Source organism: Sinocyclocheilus grahami, unplaced genomic scaffold (genome assembly GCF_001515645.1).
Source record: "Sinocyclocheilus grahami isolate Dianchi unplaced genomic scaffold, SAMN03320097.WGS_v1.1 scaffold1610.1, whole genome shotgun sequence".
NCBI lineage: Eukaryota > Metazoa > Chordata > Actinopteri > Cypriniformes > Cyprinidae > Sinocyclocheilus > Sinocyclocheilus grahami.
This window is the reverse complement of record NW_015506789.1, coordinates 6,340-16,888: the sequence shown is the minus strand read 5'-3', so window position 1 is coordinate 16,888 and position 10,549 is coordinate 6,340. Positions and strand designations below refer to the sequence as shown.

At 41.1% G+C, this 10,549-nt stretch overlaps 1 protein-coding gene across 1 annotated transcript in view; it reads left to right on the top strand.

Moving 5' to 3' along the window:
- Positions 1-418: 418 nt before the first annotated feature.
- The window catches only part of LOC107571539 (dnaJ homolog subfamily B member 14-like), a gene marked incomplete at its 3' end in the record, with an annotated part of 16,467 nt that continues 6,336 nt past the window's right edge, over positions 419-10,549 (top strand). Inside the window, exons 1-5 of the mRNA XM_016257860.1 lie at positions 419-907; positions 4,145-4,340; positions 4,415-4,560; positions 5,127-5,339; positions 5,498-5,610. Coding sequence (XP_016113346.1) covers positions 766-907; positions 4,145-4,340; positions 4,415-4,560; positions 5,127-5,339; positions 5,498-5,610 — 810 coding nt within the window. The remainder of the gene's footprint in view (positions 908-4,144; positions 4,341-4,414; positions 4,561-5,126; positions 5,340-5,497; positions 5,611-10,549) is intronic.

The following is a 10,549-nucleotide window of genomic DNA, read 5'->3' as shown; positions in this document are numbered from 1 at the left end:
TGCTTCTAACAATGTCCATACTGAAATTTCATATTCCTTGTCGCAGCCTCAAGAGGGCGACAAACAGTGTTTTCATCTCATCTTGAAATTGTGTGCATCCCCTAACAGCCGACGTTCAGTGGGCACAGGTTTGTTGTTGTTGTTTGTATGTGCTGTAAAGTATATATAAAACCCTAGTGACGGCTCTTTTCATATTAAACGTGGATTTTTTTATGAGTTCATTTGAAGTAATTCTACAAGGTCATTGTGGCCATTGTATGAGATCCAAAGTGTGTTTATCCAACAAATACCGGGTTAATCGGTAAACGCACACGGTAGCATCACTCATTAGCGCCGAGTGCCAACTAGGATTTGTATGGTATTGCCATCATGCCATTTACGGCAAGGAATGTCGCCTTCTAATTGGCTGTTTGGATTGTAGTCCACTGCAACATGCGCTTCCGCTTCCGTTTAGCGATGGAGGTTACAAGCAGTATTGCATTTCTGTCTTTCTCGCACCTTTTACAATGACGAAGCCTAATATAGAAGGTCAAACATGAATTGTTTTGATAATAAATTCATATTCGACTAAGTCGCCGTGTCCGTTAGGAGAGCGGAAGATGTCTAAAATCGGAAGTTAAATTGTGGTTGTATTAGCATAACGCATTAGCTTCATGTCAACAACACTGCGAGTCATTTTTACAGTCCAACACGCTTTGTTTTGATTATTTTACTTCTGTTCTTTGTCACGTCATTTCATGCGGGTTTGAGGTGTCGTTGTTTGAAATGTCACTGTTTGAGATGGACAGAGAGGAGTCTGACAGGCTGATAGAGAAAGCCAAGCTGTGTTTGCGCTCAGGACGCAAAGAGAAAGCCTTGCAGCTGCTGTACGAGGCGCAGAAGATCTACCCGAGCACCCGGGCTAGAGGTCTGTATCATGCTGTTGTGGTTTGATTGACAAATCAGGTGTGTTTGGTCAGTGCGCTGAAATAGAAAGTGCAGCGTCTGGTTGTTGTGCGTTATATAATCTGTCCCCTGGTCAGCGGTGCGTTTGAGTCTCCCAGTGGTTGAAAAGATATGATATACCGTATATGATCAGTCTCTCTTGTGAAACACGTCTCCGTTGTGATTAAGTATGAAGAAAAAAATAATTCCTGCTTTTCGCTAATTTTCTTAAAGGGATAGTCCACCCCAAAATGCTAAAACCTGTCATCGTTTACCCTCATTTACAGGGGCGGTTCTAGACCACAGTAACTGGGTGGGCCAGACAGGGGCCACTTGTGCTTTTAGGGGGCACAATTTTGAAATTCATCTTAACCTACTTTTCACCATGTCATGTATCGCTGCAATCTCTAGAAGTAACAATTTCAACTAAAATGAATGTTTCATCATGTTTCATTTATTTGACAAATAATTTTGTATTGTAGTGTCAGAGGCATCATTTTTCAGGGGGCACGAGTGATGGGGGGGATCTCATGCTTGTCATGTGACACACAGCAGCCACAAACTGATATAGGTTTATGCTACTGAGAAAAAAAAACAAGAAAACCATCCAAAAAATTTTGTATGGTTTCCACTGCAAATAACATTAGAAACTATCAACTTTTAACCATTAAAACCATTAAAAATGGTTTTCTGTAGTGTGTTTTGTGACATGCTCCCTTAGAATTTATTGGTTTTAACAAGCCACCAATAGAAGGCAACCAATTACCAGTAGAGACCAACAGGGTCTATTACAGTTTCCAGTAAAACCAATACAAGTCCCATTATAACCAGTAAAACCATTACAAATTTTCTAATGGTGTCTATTGTTTTTTCAGCAGGGGTTTTATAATTTTTTTTATTTGTATTCAAAATATTCCCAAAATACATCATGAAATATCTCGATTCTCAAATATGTGCAAGTAAATGCATTTTGCACCTTTTATAGATTATGTTAGTTCTCTAGTAAAGTAGCCTAATAGTGTAATCTATTAACTTTGCATAAAAATCCGTCTTTTTTCTTAAAGGGTTAGTTCACCCAAAAATGCAAATTAGCCTGTGTTTTACTCACCCTCAAAGCATCCTAGGTGTATATGACTTTCTTCTTTCAGACGAATCCAGTCGGAGTTATATTAAAAATTTTCCTGGCTATTGCAAGCTCTATCATTGCAGTCAGAGGGTCTTGTGTCTGTGAGTGTGTGCCTCTGGCTCTGTGCCAGCCAGCGAATGAAGATTTGAATTTAGCAGCCGGTGATGTTTTTCTTTTTTATATATATAGTTTACAGGACAAACTGCGCATTTCACCCAAAATAGTTTGGTGTGATATGATTCCCAATTAAGGGGGGCCAAGCTTGTTGACGGGGTTACTGAGCACTGCATATGCGCTCAGGAAACCTTTGCAGGTGTTTTGAGTTGATTAGCTGATTGGCATGTCACCATATTCTAATTTGTTGAGATAGTGAATTGGTGGGTTTTTGTTAAATGTGAGCCAAAATCATCACAATTAAAAGAACCAAAGACTTAAACTACTTCAGTCTGTGTGCATTGAATTTATTTAATACACGAGTTTCACAATTTGAGTTGAATTACTGAAATAAATGAAGTTTTCCATGACATTCTAATTTGAGATGCACCTGTATGTTCCCCCAGAACATTTACAATTCATGCAACCCCCCCTCTCATTTGGTTCCAAATCTGTATGCATTTCTTTTTTCTGTGAAACACAAAATAATTGAAGAATGTTGGCAACCACACAGTTTGGGTTCCTGACTTCAATTGTATGGACAAAAGTACAACAGAAATCAATGGGACCCGAAACTGTCCAAAGATTCATAAAGTCAAGGCATTAAATGTTGCATACACTGCAAAAAAGTAATATCTTTGTCAGTACTTTTGTATTGTTTCCCAATATCTAAACGTCCCTAAATCAAGATACATTTACTTGAGGTGCAAAATGAAGACTTTCCCTTTGAATTAATTTAATTTTGCAGATGTTGTCGGATTTTTAAATTTTTTTAGTGATAAATGCCCTTCATTTTTGGGGGACCAGCAGAAAAAAAATGGGACCCGAAACTGTCCAAAGATTCATAAAGTCAAGGCATTAAATGTTGCATACACTGCAAAAAAGTAATATCTTTGTCAGTACTTTTGTATTGTTTCCCAATATCTAAACGTCCCTAAATCAAGATACATTTACTTGAGGTGCAAAATGAAGACTTGAACAAAATTGAACAAAATTAAATGAATTTATGTTTAGACCAAGAACAAATATCTGGGGTATGAAAACTGGATTTCCCTTTGAATTAATTTAATTTTGCAGATGTTGTCGGATTTTTTAATTTTTTTAGTGATAAATGCCCTTCATTTTTGCATATATTATGATTTAAGAATTTTTAAACATTTGCACTGTAAAACAAGGCAGAAATACCGATGAAGAACATAGAAGTTATTTCCATATTCTAGTTAAGATATTTTGTTTGTGTGTATGTGTAAAATGAATTAATAAGTAATGGAGATTGGTTGTATTTTCAAACTTTGAAGTATTGCTTATATTCTAATATAATATATGCTGATATAATATTAAAGTATTATTTTCCTTAGACATTTACTTTTAGAAAACATTTATGTTTTTCATTCCCTTCAATTTGGTCCTTACATTTTCTTTACCTGGTCTTAAAAAACTCTTTAAAATTTCTTAAATTTGCCTTCATAAAATTTGTAGAAACCCAGTTAATGAAAATGGGGGACCTGCAGAAAAAAAAAACCTTATGGTTAACTCCATATATAATATGTTTGTTTTTACACTTTAAAGTATTGAGTAAAAACAAGATGTACTTAATGTAGGGTTACGGTAAGGTTTGGTTTAGTGTTATCTGCATGTAATTATGCATAATTTACATAATTTTATCAAACATGTTTGATATTTTCAGCCGATTATAGAACACATTGTTTTCATTTGTCAAGCATCTCCTAGCAACAAGGTGCATGTTTCTACATGAGATTTTTGTGATTGGAGCAACTTGAAGGTCTGGTAGTAGTGTTTTAAAAATCTGTTCAGATTTTAAAAGTCATGTAATGTATTCCTGCCTGTACAATTACCATTTTTTCTGTGTACACACAGTAAGTATGCAAGTACAAGCTGATTTTAAAAGTCCCTACATGTCTCTCTGATTTCTATTATTAGTACTGATTGATGCCATTGTGAAGAATGGCGGCACTCCCCCTAAAGAGGAGCGTACCTTTACTCCTCCACCAGGCTGGAGAAACTCTAATGAGGACAGCCCAGCTCCACATCAGCGGCCCAGTACGCAAGAGAGAGCAGAGGGGTCCAGTGACGACAAAAAGAGCTACACTGAGGAGCAGCGGCAAGGAGTGCTCAGGTACTGACAGGAGTAGTTACCCAAAAATTACAATTCAGTCATTGTTCATTTATATGCTTCCTAAACTCGTGCAGGATAAAGAGATGCAGAGACTTCTATGAGATTCTGGGGGTGCCAAAGGATGCCAGTGATGAGGACCTGAAGAAAGCCTATAGGAAGCTGGCGCTACGCTTCCACCCGGATAAGAACTGTGCCCCTGGAGCGACCGATGCTTTTAAAGGTATCTCATATGACCATTATGACCACTGCTGGTGTTAAAAAGTTTGGGTTGGTTTTAAATACTTTATTCAATAAGGATGTATTAAAGTGATCGCTAAATACTTTTAGATTGGTACAAAAAAATTATATTGTAAATAAAAGCTGTTGTTTTGATGTCTCTATTTTTTAAAGAATTATAAAAAAAAAAAAGTCATGGTTTTCCACAAAAATATTATTAACTATTAAGCAGCACAACTGTTTTCAGCATTGATAATAAAAAATGTTTGTTGAGCACCAAATTGGCATATTAGATGATTTCTGATAGATCATGTGACACTGAAAACTGGAGTAATAATGCTGAAAATTCAGCTTGCCATCACAGGAATAAATTACATTTCAAAATTCAAATAGAAAACATTTAAATTGTAATCAAAGTTTACAATGTTTCTGTTTTTACTGCATTCATTTAATCAAATAATAAGAGACTTCTTACTTTCCCCAACGCTTATATTTATACTTAGAATAATGTAAATTTTATTCATATTAAACTTTAATATTTGGGTTTCACTGCTCGTTTTCTTTATTCAGCTATAGGCAATGCATATGCAGTGCTCAGTAACCCAGAGCAAAGGCAGCAATATGATCAGTGTGGGGACCAGGGCCCTGCAGAGACATCCAGTCATACTTCAGCCCAGCCACGTCACGCGTACGGACACCACCGCACCTTCAACAGAGACTTTGAAGCTGACATCTCTCCGGAGGAGCTCTTTAACATCTTCTTCGGGGGCAGGTTTCCTACAGGTCTGAACCTCTATTAAAAGCATTACAGCTATAGAAAACGTTTTCATAAATTTGCATTAATGTGTCCATCACATTTCTCTGTTCCAGTAATGAATCTAATGCAAGCTAAATATTTCTGTCACATATTTAAAGAACAAACAACTCTTATCCTCATGCAGGCAACATCCACGTGTACACCAACCGAGGAGCTTCTTACGCTCATTATTACCAGCCCCGCAGACGCCGTACATATGAGAGACGGGAAGAAGAGGTGGAGGAGAGCCACAGTCAGGTGAGAAGATCTTGATCATATAGGTGAGGACACAAGTTAAGGGCTAATACAAGACCAATCCTCAAATAAGGATTATAAAGAGGGTTTATGCCTGGTTCAGACTACACGATTTTAGCCCCGATTTTGCCACGATTTGCTTGACGTAGGGTTGTCGTGGAGATTCATAAACGACAATGGGCGTTGGGAAGCAAGATTCCATCGTTTCAGCACGTGTAGTGTGTCATAGTGGACGACAACCGATTCTGCGTCTGCGATGCTTCACGACATCACAACAGAAAGACTAGCATGTTTTTTTTTTTTTTCCTGTCGTCCACGACGAGTTCTGTCACATTGGTGAGGTTGACCAATAGCAGCACAGAAGCTCTTTCATACACAGGTTTCAAACATGGCAAAACGAAAGAGAGATGATGGTGCTTCTAGGTGGAATTATGAGATGGAGGAAAGGTTTGTCGTGGAGATTCATAAACGACAATGGGCGTTGGGAAGCAAGATTCCATCGTTTCAGCACGTGTAGTGTGTCATAGTGGACGACAACCGATTCTGCGTCTGCGATGCTTCACGACATCACGACAGAAAGACTAGCATGTTTTATTTTTTTTTCCTGTCGTCCACGACGAGTTCTGTCACATTGGTGACGTTAAACAATAGCAGCACAGAAGCTCTTTCATACACAGGTTTCAAACATGGCAAAACGAAAGAGAGATGATGGTGCTTCTAGGTGGAATTATGAGATGGAGGAAAGGTTTGTGGAGCTGTGGCAACAGTACTCCTGCCTGTATGATGTGTCATCGAGGGACTACCTCGACAGAACAGAGAAAGAAAAATGCTGGCGAACTATAGCGGAAACGTTTCAGCAATGTTTACACTCTTGTTTTCGGAAGTCAGTCGCAAGTTATGCCTTCTCGATGACATCACGCACATCGTTAAAGACGGCACGCGATGAATGGTCGGGAAGCAACGTGTAGTCTGACATGTTTCTTGTCCACGACACAACAAGATTTTAGGAGTCAAAATCGTGTAATCTGACACAGTGACTATCATGACCGACAAAAATATTTTGTAGTCTGAACCCGGCATAAGGGTTAAAAAAACACATACTATGTTCTTAGAAATGTACTCTGTGTATTAGAGGTCGACCGATTAATCAGGCCGATTTTTGGCACTCAGCATCGGCCCGATTGTGCTGCAAATTAGGCCGATTTATAGGCAGGGACATCTGCGGGCAGCTAAGTTGTTGCAGAATGCCGTACCGGAGAACGTCTCCAGTAACGTATGTAACCATGGTTCCCTGAGAAGGGAACGAGACACTGCGTCCTCTAGGGGTCGCTATGGGGAACGCCTTCAGCGTGACCAGTGTCTGAAGCATACATCTAAAAATGACAATAACATTGGCCGGCGACAGCCTATGACATCATTAAAATGCGTGATCACAGCATAAAAGTGCGCCGGGATAACACGTCATCCACTTCTTCGTCTGAAGCTTGCGTCCGAAGCATGGCAAGGAAACTAGAGGACGCAGTGTCTCATTCCCTTCTCAGCGAACCATGGTTACATACGTAACCTGAGACATTCCCTTTTGAGGGAACTTCGAACTGCATCCTCTAGGGGTTGCTATGGGGAACGGTATACCCATGCCACCATGCTGAGGGGAGTGCATGCCAGAAAACCACGGTGAGCACTAAGTACCAACTCTACCATAGCCATGGGAGTTGCCCCTAGGACGCCTTGACAACTGTCAGTAACATTATCCCCTCCGGCCAAGGGCCTGAACTGCATACCCTAAACAACTTACCTGATAGTGGCTGGGCTGGGAAGCCCAAGCCTAGGGCAGTTCAAGGCTTGGAATCCGAAGAAAGAGATTCCTTTGAGGGGTTACGGCCAGGTGTCTAAAAACCAAACCAGACCCTGGCCTGCCACCCAGGGGGGCTACCACCGGTTCTGAATAAACCTGCTCAAAGAACTCAAAGAAGGCTAACAGCGCGTAACCCTTACCATACAAGATTTTAGAAAGTGTGCAGAATGCTTAGCGTGCACACTTACCACAATGTGGATTTTAGAAAGTGCACAGAGGTTTAGTGTGTGCACTTACCATAGCATGGATTTAGAAACACCATTGCTCAAGGGGTAACCAAGGCTGTATTAAGCCTGCATTGGGGCCCTATGTGACTGTGGCACGCTCATAGAACAGATTCCGAAGCATCTGCTCATAGATACCCAGAAGGGAGCGGCGCACTTGCTAGAGGCCCTTCATGATGAGGGGAGCACAGCTAGCGCACTTAAAAAGCAACCCTCCAGGGAGGCAGGCGACGGCCCAGCCGCCTGGCATGATTGCTATACAGAGCTCAAAATAGTGGAGGCCAATCTTCAAGTATAGAAGAGGGACACGACGATCAGATCGAAAGGGGAGTGCTCATATGAACCCCCAAGGGCATTGCTAAGCTCGACCCCAAGGAGAGTGGCTCAACAGGAAGGCGGAGAGAGGACTAACAACCTGAGGCCGCTACTCAATGGAGCTCAAACGAGCAGAGCATTCGAAGAGAGAGGTCCACAAACGCTCAGACAGGAGCGGCAGGTTCAAAGACAACTCTGTGAGATGAGGGGAGCACTGCCTGGCTTGACCCAAATAGAGACAGCTTATCAGGGAAGCAGATAGATCGCATAAAGGCAACTGACCAAGGAGGCGACAGAGACGGGCCTAACACTTAATTCGTTGCAAATGGGGTTCTTCAGGAGCAGCGCTCTCGTCTCTCAAGCTGAGGCGGGTCCGTACAGCACATACTGGGAGCGACTCGTAGCTAACCCTCACAGAGAGGCCATATATGGTCATATATGTCGCACGTGCTACGAAATAACTGGTCTGTGTGATTAATAAATTTACCACTGTAGCACGCGTGCGATACAGTTTTGCATGTTCATAACACAGCCGCTTAATAATGTGAAGTGATTTCGTTGTGCTTGGTTACAAGCTTATAGAATTGTACAGTAAGAAAGTTATTTCCCTTAACCAGGAAATTAACGTTCTTAGAATTGACAAGACAGTTGACCCTGAGTGGTCAGCTAAATATCTACAGCGATTCTAAAATATGAATAGTTAATTATAACTAGTTATGGTTAATTATTCATATTTCCCCATGAGCTGATTCGCTACAGATATGACAGAATTGAAAGACAGATGACAGAATTTAAATTTTTGATGAACTATTCTTTTAATGTTAATAAAACAACAAAACACAGAAAAAATCTGCTCACTGCTCTTGACTAATGAACTTATCATCAGTCAGTTGCTTTTAAAAAAGTATAATTGATGTATATAGTGTATATAGTGTTTTATTTAAATATTTGTTCATTCAATTTCTTGAATGTTACTGCTAAATACTGTACCTGAAAAATGAAGCACTGTTTGTTTTATTTGTATATTATGTGTATTTGTAATGTATATCTTTGTTCTTATTTTCTAATAACAAAGATAAAATATTTTTATATTTTACAAATAAATATTACTTTGCTCACTTTGGCCTAAACGTCTGCCATTCTTTTTTTATTTTATATTTTGTTAAGGTGTAAGAGGTGTTATGTTTCTGCACTCTTGTATTTTTTGTGCTCTGTATGGAACATCAGTGCCTGTTTAAGTGATGAGCTCCATTACTTGTGTTTGTTTTCAGACATGATAACAGACATTTTATACTTGTGCTACAACTTTTTGGCCTGTGCTACAAAACTTTCAACCTCTGTAGCACCAGTGCTATGTGGAAAAAAAAAGTTAACGTACAGCCCTGCAGAGAGGGGAGCACTTCTCAGCTTGACCAGAAGGGTGCGCTAAATTATAAGTGGTAACCCAGCAGGGCCCAATAAGAGACAGTCCACTGGTGCAGCTGGACATGGTCTCATGCTCTCTGTCGCAATAGAGAGTGTGGGTCCCGTATAACCAGACCCAATAGAATCTGAAGAAATAGCGGGACCCAATAACCATCCATGCGTAGAGATTACTGCTCCTCAGAAACTGTTTCCACAGAAACACAAATCCCTCTTACCTCAGGGAACGCAGTGTACTCCAGCCCACTCTGCAGAGGGATCCATTACTGGTTCAACCATAAGGGCAGTGTGACAGTGAGGACCCACGGGCCCGACCGTCTATGGAGCGTTGAGCTCCTCAACGCCTCAGCAAGAGAAGCTCTAGCTCAGAGAACGTGCATGAAGGTTAAGGAATAACTCAAATCTCGGGAGACCCCTCAGGGTGAGAAATGAGTAGCACACCCTGGCCAGAGGATAAGGGAGCATGTCACGAAGCATGTACTCAGAAGAGTACTAGCCCACTAAAAGGACCCGCAGGTCCTGAGGTTGCAGCGTTATACTGGGGACCTGATGCTGGGAGGCTTCCTCAGAAGCCCAATGAGGGCTATCACCAGCCTGGGTCCAGAACCGATGAGTGAAACCAACACTGTAATCGGTCAACAGCAGGAGGTCCTGACTTAGCAGGTGGGTCAAACCTAAAAGTCAGAAAACAGAACAGGTTCGAGTAGCGCTGCAGAGGAAGGCTAGCATCGAATACACAAGAACTAGCAGTAGAGTAGATGAAAATGGATTGTACTCGCCAACCATGGCTCCCATGCATGACTCAGGCTCATGGATATAGGCTGGAGGCAAAGTCCAAAGCCTGGACCTTCGTGGAATGAAGGATTTAAAGTCAGCCAAACGCGTCTTGGCCTCCTTAAACTTCACGACCACCGTCTCGACGGAAGTGACGAAAAGCTCAGAAGAGGAAACTGACGCATCAAGAAGAAAGTCCTTCTCTTTCGACCCGATATCCACCAAACTCACCCACAGATGTCTCTCTGTAACCACCATGGCCGCCATGGATCTGCCAATGGCAGTGGATGCCTGCTTAGTGGCACAAAGAGCAAGATCCGTGGTGCGACGCAACTCAGCCACCTCATCAGGG